The following is a 19,505-nucleotide window of genomic DNA, read 5'->3' on the forward strand; positions in this document are numbered from 1 at the left end:
ACATTGACAGTATTTAATGATAAAGATGAAAATGTCTCTCCTGAAAGACTTCATGGTACAATGACCTGCTCACTTGTTAGTTACTAATCCAAAGAGTTCCAGAGACTTTGTGAGCTCTCTTTTTCTGGAATGATGAAATATCAGTCAGACAAAAATAGCTCCTCTACCGTTACATTAATACACCACTAAAAAGGATGTCCTCTGATTTATTTATATTTTTTTTTCCTTAGACTATCTCCTGCCACAGAAAATAAACTGCGTCTTCATTACAGACGCGCTCTGAGAAATAATACTGACCCGTACAAAAGGGCTGTTTATTGTATCATTGGCCGCTGTGACATTGCAGATAACCAGAGTGAAGTTGCTGATAAAACAGAAGATTATCTGTGGCTGAAGGTAAGTGTGCATGAGGGGCTGTGGTGGTGTTTGTTTTTGTCTTTTTTCGGGAGCAGCTCTAAATGGTGTTGCATTTCTGGACAGCTCTGCACACCTCCCTGCTGCTGGGTCTGGTGTTTCACATCAGTGTCACGTGTATGACTTGACCTTGCAGATTGTGAAGTGGGGGAACCAGAGTCCCAGGGCTGCTCTGTGACCCTCCAAACTATCAGGTGTTAATTTGGGGACATTTGTCTTTTGCAGAAGTGTCATGTTCGTCATTTGACACTGATCTTTGTCAGCTGTTATCACAAGTAGCGTTAGCTTACTACAGTGAGAATCTTTCGAGTCTCACATTCTGGATGGATTATGGCTGAAATGTTGGTGTCAGTTGGCAGATTATGATGCTGTCAATGTATCTGTGGTCCAAAGTCCTCATGGTTTTGGTGGGGTCATGAAAGATGCTGGTCAGTACCTGTTTCTCTTTTATCAGAAAGAGGGAGTAGAATGATCCATTTGTTAAGATTGGGTAAAAATAATACTGCTTTCAATAACTGCTTAGTGAGTATTTAAAGTCCCAGCATCGGAGTTTGACAACATGGACAGATAGAAAAGGGGTTAAATCTGCGTGGATTTCTGCTGTGCTAGAGATCTTTGCTTCCCAGCAATGGCTGGACCTGATATTGTGATTAGAAGTAGTTTCTAGTCAGTCAAATCTTAGGAGGGGCTTCAAATGTAGTAAACATCTTGTGAGTGCATCCCTTGTGCAAGGTGAAGTTGAAATATCTGCGCTGATTTTTCTGCATGTGTTTTTTAGCTGAACCAAGTGTGTTTTGATGACAATGGTGCAAGTTCTCCACAAGACCGACTGACATTATCACAATTCCAGAAGCAGCTGCTAGAAGACTATGGTAAGAAACCATAAAGAAATATGTTACTGAGGCTCTGCTTTTCTGCTTAGGACACTTTCCAGTTGTTGTTATGAAAACCTCAGACTGCACTTAGAACCCTGTAGCTCTTCACTCTAATGACAGGCACCCTCAGCATGTTTGTGGGCAGCATGTTTTACCAGAGTAATGGCAGATTTCAGTAAATCACGATGAATTAATCCTGTGTGTTCACAGCAATCCAGAGAGTGAATGTTCATCTGTGAACAACACTGCTGCTATTTATACTTTATCTATCCTAAATTAGGAATTGCTTTCTCTTGTCATAAATATGCTAAGGTCTTCTATCAAACCTTCCAACTTTTAGAATATGGAACGGAAAAGCGATCGTTACCTATTGTAGGCATGTATATCCAAGGCTTTCCTCTGTGTGCATCCATAGTTCATTGTTTCTCTTAAATTACTATTTCAAGCAATTTTCTGGGGACCCAAATCACAGTTCCTTCCACTTCAGAAAGTTTTAGGAACATCCACAGCCCAAGAGTTTACCTTTTCTTGTAATCATCTAGTCAATCAAAATTTGGCCTCTCAGACTGTTCAAAACATACAGAATTTGATTCTCTGCAGTCTTCTACATTGTAATGTCGCTCACACCCAGATAAAAATGTGTGAAAAGGACACACAATAAGCCATCATTGGTATCATTGAAAAAGAAGATCCAGGGGTTTAACATTATTTGTACCACTTGGCATATGTATAAATGAAGACAAAAAGTTGTGGTCTTTAGAGAATGTATATCAGTCTATCAGGGATGATGCTTTGTTGTCTGAAAAGAAGGAACTTTTTTGAGTAACTTTATTCTCTTTCACTTCCTCAGTATGTCTTTATGCTGTGGTCTTTCGTGGTATGTTTGCAGAGGAGCAGTTACAGATAAGGCAGTGATGTGTGAATGGTTATTTAGTTTTGTCTGGTGTGTTTTTTTCTGTTGGTACTGAGTAAACAGCAGTGATGCACTGTGACAGGAGATATCCACTGTCCGTGATCTCTGATTGCAGAATCATTTCCACGTACATTCTATGTTGTGATTTATTTTTTTTTCAGGTGAATCACATTTTGCAGTGAACCAACAGCCTTTCCTCTACTTCCAAGTATTGTTCTTGACAGCACAGTTTGAAGCTGCAATTGCTTTTCTCTTCCGGACAGAGCGCTTGCGTTGTCATGCTGTTCATGTTGCATTGGTCCTGTTTGAGTTAAAATTGCTTCTGAAATCTTCTGGGCAGAGTGCACAGCTGTGTAAGTCCCGCACATTTAATTTACGATAAAGGAGTATTTTCTGAGCCCTTAGGGTATCCTACAGGTCTATGTAACTGATCAAACAGCATTTATCAGAACAATCTCCTAAAAGTTAATTGATTTAGTTGTGTTAGAGCTCTGGATCATGGCTCTAATTTGAAATTAAGACCAGAGCAACATTTCCCAGCATTAGATTCTCTGACGGTGTTGTTTCTGACATTGCAGTAAGCCATGAGGCAGGTGACCCTCCTGGCATCAGGCGTCTAAATTTTGTGCGACTTTTGATGCTTTACACCCGTAAGTTTGAATCAACGGATCCAAGGGAAGCTCTGCAGTATTTCTACTTCCTCAGGTAGGAGCTAATATATGTCTCTAAATCTTTTCCTAGTTATTCCTGCTGAATTATTCTTTTCTGGGAAGTCCTCAGAAACAGGAGTACCTGGCCTCTTCCTTTTCTTTTGTAGGAATGAGAAGGACAGCCAAGGAGAGAATATGTTTTTGCGTTGCGTTAGTGAACTAGTAATTGAAAGCAGAGAGGTATGTTTGGCTACGTTTCACCTTCCTCACTTAAAATGAAATTCATTTCTTCGTTGTAATCTATATTCGGCATGGCAGTCTTGAAAAGTTGTTTATTCCTTCTGCCTGATGCAGACCTAGGTGATGGGAGATCTCACAAAGACAAATGTTTAACATATTTAATCGTGTCTTTTTGTCTGTTATTTATATATAAATGATTTTGACATCGATCACTATTTTTCATTCATACGTGACTGCATCTTTGTACTTAGTAAATATGTTGTGAAATATGTGAAATTCATCTATTTTTGTTTCCTTTTTTTCTTACTTTACGTCTCTGTGGATATAGTTTGATATGATTCTTGGAAAGCTGGAAAATGATGGTAGTAGGAAGGTGAGTTGACAATTTATGTTTATATTTTACATAAAAAAGTAGAAACCACATGTGATTTCCCAAATAGTAATGAGGCACTCTCGCTTTTCTTCATTTTTCACCAGCCAAATTATTACTGTGTTTGAATACGTACAGATTCTCCAAGTGTGAGGTCCTTTTACAGAATTATCTATGACCTGCCCTAAACTGCAGGGCAAACTGTCCCTGTAAACATCCGATGTAACTAGAGCAACAAATGGCATCGGGTAACTTCAGTGAGGTCAGAATTTCATCTTTACAGCAGGAAATGAAATTCAGTACACAATAGTAAAAAAGCAATTAGTAAAAATTGCTTCCATGTAAGTGGATGCGACATTGTTCTGTTAACTGAGGTGTGTGTGTGTGTGTGGAAACCATCTGCATGACATTACCCACATTCACCTCAGAGGATAAATGCATCGCAACTCATTAAACGTTCTTGTAATTAAGAGAGAAAGGGGTAACAGACTGCAGGCATAGCCACAACTGGGCTGTCCTCTCCATATGGATAAGGGCAAGTATTGGATCAAAGATCAGCCATTTTTAGTTGTGGCGGGTCTTGCTTGTGTTGTAAAAGCAGTAATCTAAAACTGAAATGTAAGCTTACACAGCCAGAAGAAAAGGGAAGCCTAAAGGTCTCACCTGAAATGAGGAGTGTGCCTGCAAATTATTAACATTTTAGATAATCAATGAAGTTTTTCTGTTCACTGTGACAACTTCAACAGCTTTCTGTGTAAAGCAGACTCTAGAATCATTTAAATCTTAACTTTAAGATTAGGGCTCATGCTGCAACCATCGCTATTATCAAAAAGTAAGTGATTTCTGGCAGGGATTTTCTTTTAGATGTTTTTGTTCTGTCAGCTTAAAAGCAGTGAAATTGCACACACAACAGCAAGGAACTCTAATATTTTATTTTACAGTTCTTAGTAAGACAGTTTTTTAGATTATATCATTAGTGATGAATCCTTTTTTCTTGACTTTGATTTCTTTTAAATATAACTGTATTCTTTTTCTTTGCTGAATTCTGGTTTCATACCAATCTTAGTTTTAAAATCAGTTCTTCTAGATTACATAGTTTTGTTTTTACATCTTCAACTACAGTAAAATCCTTTCCAGATATCCTTGACTCTTTCCTCTCTTTTATTCTACTTGTGTTTATTGTTTCTCTTAAAATTCATGTCACCCTTTCATTATCCCAGTGAGATTCCACTTGCAACCTGTCATGCCAATGTACACAAACAGCATCCCTGGAGACCCTGGCACAGTATATGCTGAAGTCTTTTGTGTTTTCTTCTGCTCTGTAATGTGTCATCAACAAATTAAAATAATTTAGAATTTGACCTGTTATCTGGGTCATTTTGAATGAATTAGAAACTGCAGATGTCTCAATGCTGACACTGTTTTGGAGAAAGTCTCTCTCCAAGTGCTCTATTTTTAACATGTCCTTTTTGCATGTTCCCATGGTAATGTACAGGCCATTCTAATCATAATCCAACATGTAAAATATTCATCGCCTTGACAGAATATTCAGGAGTTTTTAAACATTCCGATTTCTCTTTTCTCCTTTTGTTTTTGTCTCACGTCTTTAGCCTGGAGTGATAGACAAATTTACAAGTGACACAAAACTCATTATTAACAAAGTGGCATCTGCAGCAGAAAATAAAGGGTTGTTTGAAGAAGCTGCAAAACTCTACGACCTTGCAAAGGTAAATATCTTCTAGGTACTGCCTTAAATATGTACCTGGTTCACCATTTTTTTTTCCCCAAACATTCTTCCTGTGTTTAGGAGGTTAAATTTATTCTCAGAGATTGAATTGTCCTTATTCAAGGAAGTTATGTCTGCCGCTGTTAAAGCAGAGCCATTGGGTATGTGTAGAGGGGCTTCAGTGAGCAAACACAGATGTGTTAGGAAAGTACCTTTTCCCCAGGTTTCCCACAGCAGAGACTCAGGTGTGGATTCCAGAAATTGGTGTGGATTTCCCACAGCAGAGACTCAGGTGTGGATTCCAGAAATTGGTGTGGATTTCCCACAGCAGAGACTCAGGTGTGGATTCCAGAGGTTGGCTCCTCTTAAAGAGGGACCCTCAGCAGAAAAAAATTTGGACAATTATACCTTCACAATCCAACCTCCACTCCCCCCCACGTCACGCCGTGCCAATTGCAAAATTAAGAGGCTGGGATCTCCCTGTTCTTTGTTGGATCTGTACATTTTCCTCAGGCAGGCTGTCAATTGAAGTTCAGACCTTCAGCTGCTATTTCGTACCTACAGCTGGAGAAAATTTTTTGGGAACAGCCAAAACATTCTTCTGTTAGGGGCCGTTCTGTTCCTTTACTTATCTCCAGGGATGCAGCTCCCCTTATCTTCTACCTTGAAGACTGAGGTGTTTTTTTCTTAACAAAGCAGAGAGTTGAAAGGTTCCCAGCTTGCAGAAGTTATGCTAAGCGAATTCTATATAAGCAGTTTTTAACCATGTTCTGTAAGAAGCAGTATACCCAATAATCAATAAGCTAAGGCAGTCTGTTCCCTAGCAGATGGATTGCACTCCATTCTGATGTAAAACATCCTGGTTCTTGATCAATGGGATCTTTTGAAGAGGTTGTCCCACGTGTGGTTTTATTCTGGCTGGTTGCAATGGTAGTCAAACCATCACACTAGTGAAGTTATTTACCCAGAGTGTGCCCTTTCAGCTTCATAGATGTTGAATTCAAGTCTCAAATAGCTGGGCTCTATAGTGAGTACTCTTGTTTCCTTTTGAAACGCATTTGAAATAAAAGTAGGTAGAGCCATAGCCACTGTTTTAGAGGAAAATTATGGGAAAATACTTCTTCACATGAAGCTTTACATTGCTGACAGCTAATATAATCTTGGTTCTGTGTGGGAGGGAGGCATCTCTGAGCTTGCACTAGGCACCACTGCATGAGACCTCTCTGCTTTTTAAAGGAGTTTAAGGCACTGAGTCCCATCCTGCTTCTCTTACTTGGGTATAACTTTAATATCAACAGAACCCCGACAAAGTTTTAGAACTGATGAACAAGCTCCTCAGTCCCGTCGTTCCCCAGATCAGCACTCCCCAGTCGAACAAAGAGCGATTGAAGAACATGGCCCATGCCATTGCGGAGAGGTAAGACTGAAACCAGGAGGGTATTCTTTAGGGGCAGGTCAGGTAAATTTGGCAAGAAGCTTTACCTGTAGGTAAACCAGGAAAAGGGAATTGCAGGATTGCCAACTGGAGACAGACTATCAAGGAGCAAAAAATATAATTAATTGTATGTTTTAGGTGATTTTTAAAGCAAAATATCATAACAGTTGCAGATTCATTGCGCGCAATTGAAATAGTATTGAGAGCGAGCTACAAAACCAGTAATTCTGAGTTGTAACAGCAGAGCGGCAAGTTTAGTAACTGTCTGAAAACTGTATTTCCCTGCTGCTTAAATAAAAGCTGAAAAGGGAACATTTAAGCTGAGGTGTGTACAGGGCTATTGTAACCAGTGGACCTCATTTCTGTAGCCTGTTACTTTAGGAAAGTGCCATGTGGTGTTTAGAAAAGAGACAGAAATGGAAGGGATCAAACAGTGTCACTTGCAATATTGGTGTGCTAATTAGGATACATGTTTGGGAGACATCAGTGCTCAAGATTCATTACCAGCTGCAAGTTAGGAATAACCTGCTTCTGAAAGGCTATAATTGCAAAATAGCTTTGGGAATTTATTTTTAATCATCATCTTTTGATGCATCTTGTCACAGCAACTTCTGTGGACAGTTCCTGTATTTTACCAGAGCAAAGCGTAGATACCTGTGAAAAATATCTTACTGCTTTTCCTTAACCTTTCTGCTGGGGAAAGAATATAAATAAATGAAGCACGCTTGCTGGCACTTTGAAATTGCGAAGACAAATACAGAAATGTATTGATTTTGGTGAGAGGCCTTTGCCTTTCTTCTTTTTGACAAGTGGCGTTTGCCAGTTGCTCCTTCAGTCAGCCTTCCCTTCAGTGAGTGAGGCTGCACACCGAGTGAAAATTGGTGCCGCATTGACTTAGTGAGAAACTCATTTGGTAGCAGACATTAAGGAGAATTAAACCCGTGTCTTGAGTTGAAGCTTCAGCAAAGGCCATAATGGGCTTTGTTTCGCTGCTTGCTTTGATCTGTGTGAGAGTGCTAACTATTTCTGTTCAATAACCCCACTTTACAGCTGCGGACCTTCATGATTGCAAAGCCAAAGCAGTTCTGATTAGCTCATCTTCTTTCCAATTATATGTAATATCGGGCTTTGCTTCCCGTACCGCACTGCAGCCAGGACGGGGGGATGCAGGCAACGCAGCCTCTGCGCCTTTTCTCTTGGGTATCTGGCTTCCCCCGCTGCAGCAGCACGATGGGGAACACGCGCTTGACCACACTGACCGTGACCTTGAGGAAGGAGCTCCTTTTCTGCCCTCGTGCTGTTAGGAGTGCGAGCAGACAGCCCTTTGGTTCATCTACAAGCAAGTGTAGCCAAAATGAGCACACAGAAGCATCTAATCCATTCTTAAGTCTTAACTTCTTGCCTGGAGCAAGCAGTTGTGCTGGAGAATTGTCTGCTGTAAACCAGCGTGTTAAACGTGCTCGTACAGCACTTGCCTTGCAGATCTCTGGTTCCTGTCGCTGTTTTCCCCGTGAATATGGGAGGTGTAAACATTTGAAAGGAAACAAATGCTGGATTTGATGAAAGACTAAAAGCGAATAAAAGTATTTTTTTCAAAGCTACAACCCATGAAAATTCTGCCTCCTGGTAAAGGAAAATTAAAGCTGTCCTTTGTTAAATGCCTTCTGCCCTTGTACGTGATGTTTCCGCTTCCAAGAATTGCACGTGCATGTTTATAAATGGTTGCCATTTTGCACAATAAAATTGTAAACCAATTTCTTTCAGGTACAAAGCTCAGGGAATAAGTGCAAAGAAATCCGTTGACTCCACGTTCTACCTTCTGCTAGACTTAATCACTTTTTTTGATGAATATCACGCTGGTCACGTTGACAGGGCCTTTGATGTAAGTTGCAAGAGTTCTGTTTGAAGTGCAGCCTTCCTAATGCCCTTGAAAGCCCAGGATGTCTCACATCACTTAAAACAAATAATTATATTTAATGAGTTAGAAGACGCTACAGTGCTATAGGAATTTAAAACTGTATTTCTTTCCTGCTGCTTGATAATCAGGAAGATCTTTCTGGAGCTATTTTGTAGTCATTGTACAAAATATTCCTACTACTCAACAAAGTGAGGAGATAAGCCAGTAAATAACAATGAAATTATTTCTCTTTAATCTGGAGCGTTTCATTAATGCTTCAAAAAAGTATTTTATTAGTATACATACATAGAACATTTATTACCTACCCTGATTCCTGCTTTTCTTTTTGAAGATTATTCAACGCATAAAGCTTGTACCTCTTAGCCAAGATTGTGTGGAGGAGAGAGTTGCTGCCTTCCGGAACTTCAGTGATGAAGTAAGTAATGGCTCTTGGGTTTAGCTTCCAAAAGCCTTTTGCTTTGTTAAAAGGATTTGAAAACCTTGTCATCTCATCATTCTTAAACGAGGAAATAGGATGTAATTGTTTGGTTGGTAGACGCTCAGCTTGCAACTTTTTCTCCTTAGTGTTGCTCTTTGGAGCACTAGAATTCCCTGCCCAGAAATCTTGTCTCTGCTTTGCATCTGCAGTTCTGATTTTTTCTGAACCTACTGAGTCTGATTCAAGGGTTTTGAGTATTGAGAGCTTTCAACTGTGCTGCTGACTTAGTTCTTCTGTGCTTTAGGTGGTCATTTGTATGGTCTTGTGTTTCCTTCACTCTAATTAGAGAAGCTTATGAATTTAGCAATTAGATTCTGCATATGAAGCATAATGGAAGTCTATTATTGCTCTTGAATTGTTTTAACTGGAGGATAATGCTTCTCTCTCCAATGGTGTTTCTGTCTGTTTGGGTGCTTTGGAGTTTTGTTGATATCCAGGTGTTTTGGGTTTTATCTGAACTGCTGTTGTCAAATATGAAGGTGTAGCCATTATGCATGTCTGTCCCAAAGCTCTGGGCAATATTTTTTTTGCCAAATGGTGCAGTCATGGCAGGGGTAACCCTTACATTTGTGACCATTATATGAGTAAATATCGACCAGAGCTATCATTATGTGGTTTTCTGGTGTTGAATAGCGAGGGTACTGATTCTGTCAACATGGTCACCATTGCAATATGTCTTTTTCCCTGTCTTTGTGTAGATCAGGCACAATTTATCCGAAGTCCTTCTTGCAACCATGAATATTTTGTTCACCCAGTATAAGAGGATGAAAGGCACAAGCCCGGCCACTCCTGCCAGGCCCCAGCGGGTAATGGAAGACAGAGATTCGGTAAGGTTACAGTCCCCACTGTCTGACAAGTTTTCTTTTTCCCTGATTTCAAGGGACTGGGATTTAAGTGACTGTGAATCTCTAATGGTCTTTGCTTTTGACTGGCTTGCTCGGTTACTTTAAGTCCTGATACTGGTCCCTCATAACTTCAGCTTTGTGTAAAGAAAGGATATTGCTCTAAATGGCATTGAGCTAAGTAAGATATATTGCATCCTATATTCACCTCCTAGCAAGAGAAAACAAGCGTTCAGTTTGATTCTTGGTGCGATCTTAACTAACCAACAGCTGTGGCCAGCGCAATGTCTGTAGGATGGTTGGCATTGCTGCATTGACAACTGAGCTGTTGTTTTTCAAGAACCTCATTTCAACTCTTTTTCACTCGAGCTAGTGCCCTGTTTATGCAAAGCTGATTTCTGGCAGAAAAGGCCTTCCTTGACTCCTCCTTGGCTCACATCCATAGTGACATGGGCTGACATTTTCGGAGTGTCCTTGGGCGACACACCAAGTTGTCGAGTGCTTTGAGGTGGCGAAGGGCTGTAGCAGTTTGTTGTTGAGCGGCAGTGCTGGGGCTGCTCTGCGTTCGTGGGCTGACACTGCGGGGTTGGCTGCACATCTGGGGTTGGTACTGAAGTGTTTCCCCCCTCACTGATGGGAGCTCACACCTCCAACAAGCCTCAAAATAGACACAGCCAGATCTGTGGGCACTCACCTGTTGACATGCTGAGCAGAAGGGTTCTCAGCTTGGCTGTCATCAGATTTGGTCTTGTAGCTCTTATTAAGTTAAAGTTGCCACAGGCATGTGAAAACCAAGGCCAAACCAGTCATCCCATCTTGGAGATTAGGAAATAAGTATCAACTCCTTTTGAGAATGAAAACCAGCTTGGGCCACAGCCAGCTTTATTGCAGGCTTTAGTCATCTGCAAAAGTGCCTTTGGTCTGTGAATTTCAATATTGGTAAAAGTTGTAGTGGCATTTCTAAATTACATCAGGCTCATGAAAGGCTCAAGTGATGATACGGTTTTTGTCTTTGGAGTGCGTTCTGTGTGTGAGCTGTGGGATCCTGCCTTGCAGCTGCACTTGCACTCTAAATGGGCAACACTGGAGAAGGACAGATGGTACTTAGGCTTCTCCCACCTTAAATTCTGCATGTGCAAAGAATTCCCAGGCTAAAGCAAGCTGGTACCTGCTCTTTGTGTTGGTCAAGGTTGGCACTGAGCAAACAGCCTTAGCTCCTTTCTTTCCAAGTGAGCCGGTTATTTTGATTTTGCAGTTTCCTTTTGTGCCTTACATAGAAGTGTTTACCATCTCTGTAGGGATGTATTGCTGTCGGGTGTCATCTTGGTATAAATGCCCTGAGCATGGCCCACCACAGATTGTTGGGCTGATTGGTGATGGCATCAGCAGCTTTGCTGGTGAGTTCATTTAGAGAAGCCACCACAACATTGTAGTGTATCAACAGCGTGCCTGTTAGCAGCATGAGCGCATTCAGTAACTGTGCTGCGCTCTCATGCTGTTAGAGTTGTGGAGATCAGCTGACCTTGCTTAAAAACCCTTGAAAGTTGTTGGGTTTTTTTTCAGGCTTCAAGTTTTCTTAATTGAGCTTCTGGCCTTGTAGTGGGATCTGATAGCAGCAGGGTGTTGGTGCTCAAGGCACAGGGTTTCCAAGTCATGGATCTCTGGCTGCTATGGATAATAAAAGCTTTGCTTAACCATCAGAGGGGACAAGTGCCTGCTGCCTCTGCAGTCAGGGAGGCGATAAGAGAACAGCTGTGTGACTGTAATGTCAGAGGGAATGTTAAATCTCCTAATGTAGGATTAGCTAAATGAAAAAAATCTACAGCCGTGTAGCTTCTGACTGCCTTTATGATTTGCATGCACAGAAAAACACCAGACACGGACACATGGAAGGCAGGGTAAGAACAGCTTCAGCATGTTTTCCCTGTTTTTCTTACCCTGAACGATTTCCTCTAAGGCTGTGGAAGCAGAGAATCTAGATCACTCCAGTTTCCCTGTCTGGGAAGCAACTCAGGGATTTTAGAGGGGAGAAGAAATGAGGTCATTTCAAATGTGAGAAGAGAAGGGGTTTCTTCAGCAACATTTCCTCCATTCACCTGGACAGAGACAGCAGATACGAACCTCTGTGGACAGAGCTTGGCAACAATTTTTCTTTTGAACTTCCCTGGGAGAAAGGCAGCTTTTCCTTCTTCCGTGGGGAAGCAAACATCAGGCGAAGTCACTAACACTGTGGATGTTCCAGGAGCTTTAACAATCTCAGCATATTGCCCAGTAGACAGTGTGAGCAAAAAATGACCTTTCCTTGAATAGGTGTTTGAAATCCCTGGATTTTCTCTAGATCTGTCAGAGCAGACATTCAGATCCCTCTGTTCCTCAGAAGAGTTTGAAAACAGAGGATAGCAGCTGTTCGTAAGTCTGAGGCTTATTTCATGTAGCCGGGAACAGAGTCTCCCAGCATAGGAACATGTGGGTCTTGAATTTTCCCCCAGGTGCCAAGCGCTGACTGCCCAAAGCAGGGTCCTGCGGTACCGGGCAGGGAGCAGAGGGGCTTTGACAGGAACAGCGTGGACTTGACAGCACGGATGGGATGGAGAGGGAGCAGTAGCTCTGGAGCCCTCAACCCAGTGATTCTCTCTGCTAGAACCTCTCTTGTCCCACTTTGGAGACAAAATGGCCTTTATTTAGAGCTCATCAAGTTCAGAGTCAGAACTGGGGTTTTGTTTATTTCAGAATGGAATTACCCAAACTGTGTTTTGAGTCTTTTTTTTTTTTTCTTTTCAATGTATATACATTAATTAGTTGGGGAATGAGGGAGCAAAGTCCTGTCCCGCTTGGCCTGATCCGTTTGGTTGGATTTCAGGCAGTGGTTGCAGGCTGCAGGGCTGGAAACGGCGGCTGCGGTGCAGCCCTGACCCAGATGCCGTGAGTGCACAACAGCAATGTCACACGCTCCCCACCCCGAGCCAGGGGGGCAAACTCACTGGAGCAGCCCAAGGGCATTATCTTGGCGGGAAAATTAGGTCATGAAAGGAATGGAATTCTTTTTATTTATTTATTTTTATTTTAAATTGCAAGTGACTTTAACATTCATTAAGTAATTACCACCAATAGAACATCTAGACCTCCAGGCCGCTCTTAACCTCTGCAAACCTTCGATCATTCTTCCTGAAGTATTGCTGCTTGCTTGTTTTGATTTTTAAAAATAGACCAGCTCTAGTGTCACTGCTGTCGAACAGGTAAAGGGAACAGTAGCTCGCACTGGTCCTAAGCCTTTCTTAAGTCACAATAAGACTTTCTCCCTCTTAATATTTGAATTCCAAAGAGTCAGACACCTTTAAATGCCTTTTTTTTGTCATGTATCACCTCTTTTGACCTCCACTGAAACATAGCAGGTCAGGTATAACTACACGACCTCGCTGTAACAGATTTGGAAGCAGACTAGAAGAAGCGTTGTGACCATAGCTGGAACTGAACGATTAATTTCCAGGCTACCTTGTTAAGTAGCTGATAGATTGGTGTTAACTAGGGGGTAATTAACAGCTGGGGAAACTGTCCTGGGAGCTTTTAGGAACTGGGTCAGTCTTGGTTTTGCTGCTTACTCCAGAGCCCCGCAGATGCTGCCGTTCCTCAGAAGGAGGGAGCAGTCGCCTCCCACAGCTCCGGCTGTTTGTCCATCCTCAGCCAGACAGAAATACAGCGCCAGACGGGAACACTGCCCTCAGTGTCAGCCCGGCCAGCGGGTTTTGTGTAGGCAGTAACGGCTTTCCTTCAGATGGGGTAATGGAAACAAAATTAAACAGCTGTGATCTCGGTGCTAAAGAAAACTTACTTTCCTGTCCTGTGTGTAGAGTCGGAGGTTTTTTGCACAGCTGAAGCAGTAGCGTTTAGACAGCGTCTCGAAACAAACTGATGAGCATCTGACTTTTCCATTAGTGGCTTCCAGAGTTCCTGTGTTACCATTAAACAGCTGGTTTAACATCAGCCTGAAATAGGGGTTAAAATTAACCAGATGGTCATTGGGGATGGTGCTTGCAACTGTTCCAGCCATGTAACAGGCTTGGGTCACTTCTCCGTTTGTATGTGCTGCTGTCCTGCTGCACGCCCACAGCAACCAGAGCTGCTGCAGCTTTCCTATAGTCAGTAGATTAAAGGAAGATTTGAACAGCGGGATCTTCTAGTACAGGAATTTAGAGATGCTTCATGTTTAAGAATAAAACACTATGAGCAATCCAAGCAATCAGTCTGCACAGCTTTCCATAAAGATGCAGACTTTCTGTTTTCTCCTGAGCTTTACTAGTTATCAAAATGATTTTCCTCTCAATTTACTAACAGTTTTAACGAATGAAACAAATTATTCCTAAATTCCTTCAGCTGTTACGTAGCCTTGTGGTACACAGGAAGGGGTTTGGTTACTTCAGGCAAAGGTCTCAATGTGCTCGGCACATCTGCTTTTGTCGTGTCACGGAATGATGAGCCTCTGAGGATGCTGGTGTGTTGTAGGTGACGTGCGAGATCTCCAAGTGGCTGTGGCACCACCGCTTTGTTGCTGGTGCTTGTACCTGGACAATATGAATCCTGTATTTCAGGGTCAACTTTATATTTCTCAAGATTGGAAAGGGTCCTGTTGCCTTGGCAAAGCCCACTTCAAGCAGAAATTACAAGATTGCTGCAGTACTGCAGCGCCCCATTTGGCTGAAAATGTTTTTTCTTGGGTGATTTTTAATAAATGGGCTGGTTTTTTAAAGCAAAAGGGTAGATTGGCATATTTTTAATGGCTGAAAAAGGAAATGGTTGGATTTCCTTCCATATGGAAAGATACATTATCCAGAGAGCAGCTCTGAGAAATAAAGATTACATTTGCTTGTTTGAAAGGCGAGTGTTCCACTGGTGTCTTAACTCCACTTTCCTTGTGGGTGCTTTGATCCTAAAGTAACTGGACTTTATGTTTTTGGTTCTTTTAGCAACTTCGATCCCAAGCTCGTGCGCTGATAACGTTTGCTGGAATGATCCCGTACAGAACATCGGGAGACACGAACGCGAGGCTGGTGCAGATGGAGGTCCTGATGAACTAGCAGAGAAGCTCTTGCTCAGGGTCGCGGCAGCCCCTGCTGTCTTTGCCACGCTCAGAGGGTGGGACCAGTATCGTTTTGTATTCTGTATTTTTGTTGATGGAAATAAATTTCTTTGATTTTCTATTTGTTTTTGACATTTTCATTTTCACTGTTTTTTGTGGTTTTATGTTTTTATTAATTTTACTTTAAATTGGTTTATATTTAGGAAATCATTCTTAATGAGTTAATGGGCCACTTGGAGAAAGAAGTCATAGTTCTGCAGTAGGGAGGTAAACGAGCAATTTTATAGCAGAAATGCAGAAGAACTTTAATGCTTCCTGAACATCCACCTTGGGAATTTTAGGAGTTTTGTTTGTTTGTTTTTTTGAATGCATGTTAAATGTTGCAAATCTGTTTGATTCTTCACACGTGTGATGTGCTGCTGTCAGTCCATAATGTCTTGTGTGGTGTGTGTGTTGATGTGCACATGAGCTCTGTATGCTGCAGAGACTCATTTAGGCTTAACGAGATTTAAACTCGGGTCGGTGTCTCAGGTGTACACACCTCTGGAAACCCTGGGGCTCCACTGAAGCTTTTGCGGGAGCAGCTGAGTTTGGAAACAGGTACATTTCGGTAGGAGGGATTTTTGTGATCGACATGTGGATTTTTATACAGTTGAGTTCAAAATGATCCTGTACTGAGGTCACCAGAAGTTGGGAAGCTGAGCAGAGAAGTCCAAGTGCGGATGCATTGGGTGTGGGTGGATATTTCTGTTAGTTTAGTGGGAAACCTGGGTCCTGTTGAAGCAAGGGGCATTAAAAAATGGTTAGCTTTAAATATTTGGAGCTACAATTAAATGAGTGTGAAAGCCCAGGGAGCATGTTATAGTTTAAGCTTTTCTCTTTCATATAGCTGCCTATTTTTGAAATGAAATGGGAGGAATGTTGGTGGTTCCTCTTACTGCTCCCTACACACATGTCCTTCTGCACCACTGCCCTCTGTGTTACTGGGACATGGGAACACGTGGAGTTCTGGATACAGAACAAGGAACAAAACGTAGGGGTGGATTTCAACCTTTGCATGTTTATCGCTGTTGTGGAAGACAATCTCCATTTTGCAATATATAAGTTTGATGGCATAGAGGGATATTTGACTGACTTGATGACAATTTCCTAATTATTTTTTCCACCAGAAATGTTGTAGTGTAAATTTTGTCAAGCTTTTGGACAGGCAGCGAGGGGATGGCTTGCCACGCCACCCAAACCTGTGTCTTGTGGCATTGGCAAACTGGCTGCTGGGGCTCCCAGCAACAGAGCTGGGACTGTGTCTGGGACTGAGGGTCCTGCAGCGTGTTCGAGATGGTTTCAGCTGAAGGCCAAGAGAGACCTGGACAACACCTTTTAAGCAAAAGGGATCTGGTGAGTTCTTAAAGAGTTGCTTAGGGAGGCAGAATTGAATTACCTGACAGAATGTCAAAGAGGTGAGTGAGTATGGAAAGCTTTATTAGTTATTAACATTTCTGGTGTATTTATGTGGGAATGCTTCTTAGTACGTCTCAGTTGAAAATTCATCCAAAAAGCAGGTGGCAGAGCAAGGCACCTTTCCTGACACTTGCAGACATTATTACTTGGGCCAGGGTTGCCCCGCATATAGTCCTGCAGGATAAACCCTCTTCCTGCATTTTTCTTGCTGGCACTCGTCCCCTGTCCCCAGGTTACTCCTCGCATCAAACCACCTCACGTACCAAGAGGCTGGCGGGGCTGTACCTGTCCTGGGGCAACCGCTGACCTGAGCAGGAGAGGGACAGTGTCTGCTCGGGTCTGTTTGGAAGGGCGAAGGCCAGTTCCCCGCTGGAATTCCCTCTCCCTCCACCTTTCACACAGGGACGGGCGTCCTTTGGCGTTCCCCTCTTACCGCTGCCATTTGCAGGACCTTATTCTCCTGCCTGTTGCCCATCCCCTGCTCAGCTGAGCTATTGTGCTGCCTCACTGGCATGTTTCTGATGTCAAACCTATGAACCTTTCAAAAACCGCGAGTTGCCTTTTTTTCTGTCTGCCCTTTGAGGACGGCTGTAGCAGACACTTTTCGGTGCTTCTCAGCCTTCATAGGTGTCAGTAAAAGGGAAAATCGATGGCTGTGGCGAGTTAGCTGCCTTGGTGCTCAGCTGGTGTGACTCCAGCCTCTGGTGTCTTCTAAGCTACGCAGAAACTGAATTATTTCACACTTTGGAAAAGCTAAGATGGTCCTTCTGTGATGCACAGATAAAGGAAATAAACCCCAGAGACTAACCCTGGAAAGGTGAGGCCCAGCCCTGGTTCAGACAAGAGAGGTTGTGGGTGTAATGGAAGGTGCCACAGACAGTTGGAATTCAATTGTTGATTGTCCTGTGATTTCTTCTTGCTCCTGTGCAGGTTGTGAATGCTGCAGCCCATCCATCTTGCCGCATTCCCGAGAGCAGCAGGTTCCAGTTCCGTGCCTAGGCCTGGCTTTGGCAAACCTGGCTCCCCTCTGCACAACCTTAAGGGCTTTGCCGCATTGAGGTAGATGCTGATGCACATACTGGTGCTTTGCTGAATCAGGCACCCCCGTGGTTTTCCAGATGTCACTGTTTTCTCTCCACCCCACGCTTGTTCTGCTGGAGAGAACAACCTGGTTCTGCTCCCTTGGGTTTCTGACCAGCAGACCTGCTGCTGCTAGAGCAGAGTTCATAACCCTTTGTACATTTGTGCTCCTACTTTACTGCTGTGCAGGCTTAGCCTTGGTTTTCTAAATATTTTATCTGCCAGAGGGGCTTTTTGGGGTGTCACTAAATTCTTACATTGTGTTTCGAGCAGCCTGCTCAAAGGTGGTGTTACTGAGCGCTCCCTTTACAGCAGGGAGTAGTGCTTGTTCTAACAGCGTGATGCTGTCGGGGACACAGCGGGAGCTCCCTCCGTGTTCCTCATGTGCAAAGGGCTTCTCTTGCCTCGCACAGGTCGCACTGGAAATTGCGGTAGTGTGCAGCAACCTCTGAACAAGCTTGTGCTTGTAGTTCACCAGGCATGGTTTGCAGCAGAGCTGTGGACAGTCATCTGAGCTGAATTTATTGTTAGTATGAACTGATAAATCTTCTCCAAGTCAGTGGAGCTCTGGCCCTTGATACAAGACAAAGGTACAGATGAATACTGCAGATTAAATTTAGGATAATTCCATCTGCTTTTTCCTACTCCAGGACTAATCCTCAGCAATAAAGATCCTCCAGGTAGATGAGATGCACCCTTAGGGAGGCTCACTGCTTTGAGTCCCATCCAGCTCATGCTTGTGTTGCTAGAGACGACTCAAGGAAAGAGTGAAAAGGAGTTTGTCCTGGGAGCATGTGATGGTCAGTCCCGGTACGGTACAGCAGTGTTGGGCTGAGCCTCCAGGTCCTTTTTCCATGATTTGCACAGCCCATCGGTGGCAAAACATCCACGAGTGCTGCACTACCAGTGTAGCACCTCTTAAAGCTTCACAGTCTGCATGTCGTCTGATGATCAAGGTCCAAGTTTCTGTCCTGTTCCTGACTGGGTCTGAAGTTGGGAGGGCTGGAAATGGTGTTTGGAGGAGGGTGGGAGATGATCCCTTTGGCTCCATCATGGCAGGCTGCCGGCAGTCGCCCGTGTAACCATCTGTGTTCTCTCCCCAGCCTTCCTTCCCTGCAGCGCCGAGACACTGAGTCCTGCTGGGCAGCGCGGGTTTGCTGAGCCCCCGTGTCATTCCCGTGGCCTGTGTCACCCAGGGCAGAAGGTTCCATCTTCCACGGGATGGAAATGGGGCAATTAAACGTTCACGTAAGGCCTGTTGGAATATAGTGCTCTGGCAAACTTAAAAGAAGCCATATGTAAAGCATTGATTGAACCATTCTCAGCTTAACTCGATGCAGGTGTATTTGGTGTATTTAACAGACAAAATGAAGCAGGGGATGAGCTGGAAGTGAGGGAAGTCCTGCAGAAGCACCTCGGCACCTCTTCACTGTGTGAGCGGAGGGGTTGGAGGGACGTGCCCCAAAGCTCTCCTGGCAGCTCCCAGCGCCGGACGGCCCCGGTATTGGTGCTGCAGCTGGTGTTGTGAATCAGGCCGACGACAAGCGCATCCTACTATCCGGCTATTTCACTACACCAGGGTTGCATCATACCACTCACTTCGCTCTTCACCCAGCATCGGGACTCTTCGTGGCTCTCCCTGAGCATCTCTGACCGCACTGTTAAAGAGAGACCCCCTCCCCTGTTTAAGAACCTCTGTGATTTGTGCTAGTTTGGGCAGGTTAGCGTTTTTTAATGAAGTAATGAGGTTCTAAAATAAAACCATTTCTGCTGGGCCTGAGTCTGCTGCTGCTTCTGTTGGTTTGGGAGTGGAAACTGCTCAGCCCTGTGTGGGACTGTTGCAGGAGGTGCTGGAGTGAAGATTTTTCCTCAACCCCATCTCACCATTCTCCCTGTTCACAAAACCTGGTGTAGGAGACAATTATTTTGCAAATATAAAAGGCTCAGGCAGGATCTCTCAGCAAAGCAATTTTTTTTTTTTAATAATGATATTGCAACACCAGGTGTTCTACCTAAAGGTTGGCACACATAA

At 43.3% G+C, this 19,505-nt stretch overlaps 1 protein-coding gene across 1 annotated transcript in view; it reads left to right on the plus strand.

The window, feature by feature from the left end:
• The window catches only part of NUP93 (nucleoporin 93), a gene marked incomplete at its 5' end in the record, with an annotated part of 71,637 nt that extends 56,583 nt beyond the window's left edge, over window positions 1-15,054 (plus strand). Inside the window, 12 exons of the mRNA XM_080351923.1 lie at window positions 231-396; window positions 1,193-1,286; window positions 2,364-2,555; window positions 2,781-2,907; window positions 3,020-3,092; window positions 3,421-3,465; window positions 5,073-5,189; window positions 6,487-6,605; window positions 8,388-8,505; window positions 8,873-8,956; window positions 9,718-9,846; window positions 14,823-15,054. Coding sequence (XP_080208049.1) covers window positions 231-396; window positions 1,193-1,286; window positions 2,364-2,555; window positions 2,781-2,907; window positions 3,020-3,092; window positions 3,421-3,465; window positions 5,073-5,189; window positions 6,487-6,605; window positions 8,388-8,505; window positions 8,873-8,956; window positions 9,718-9,846; window positions 14,823-14,933 — 1,375 coding nt within the window. The 3' untranslated portion in view covers window positions 14,934-15,054. The remainder of the gene's footprint in view (window positions 1-230; window positions 397-1,192; window positions 1,287-2,363; window positions 2,556-2,780; window positions 2,908-3,019; window positions 3,093-3,420; window positions 3,466-5,072; window positions 5,190-6,486; window positions 6,606-8,387; window positions 8,506-8,872; window positions 8,957-9,717; window positions 9,847-14,822) is intronic.
• Window positions 15,055-19,505: the final 4,451 nt, after the last annotated feature.

The sequence above is a fragment of the Nesoenas mayeri genome (genome assembly GCF_963082525.1).
Source record: "Nesoenas mayeri genome assembly, chromosome: 12".
Classification (NCBI taxonomy): domain Eukaryota; kingdom Metazoa; phylum Chordata; class Aves; order Columbiformes; family Columbidae; genus Nesoenas; species Nesoenas mayeri.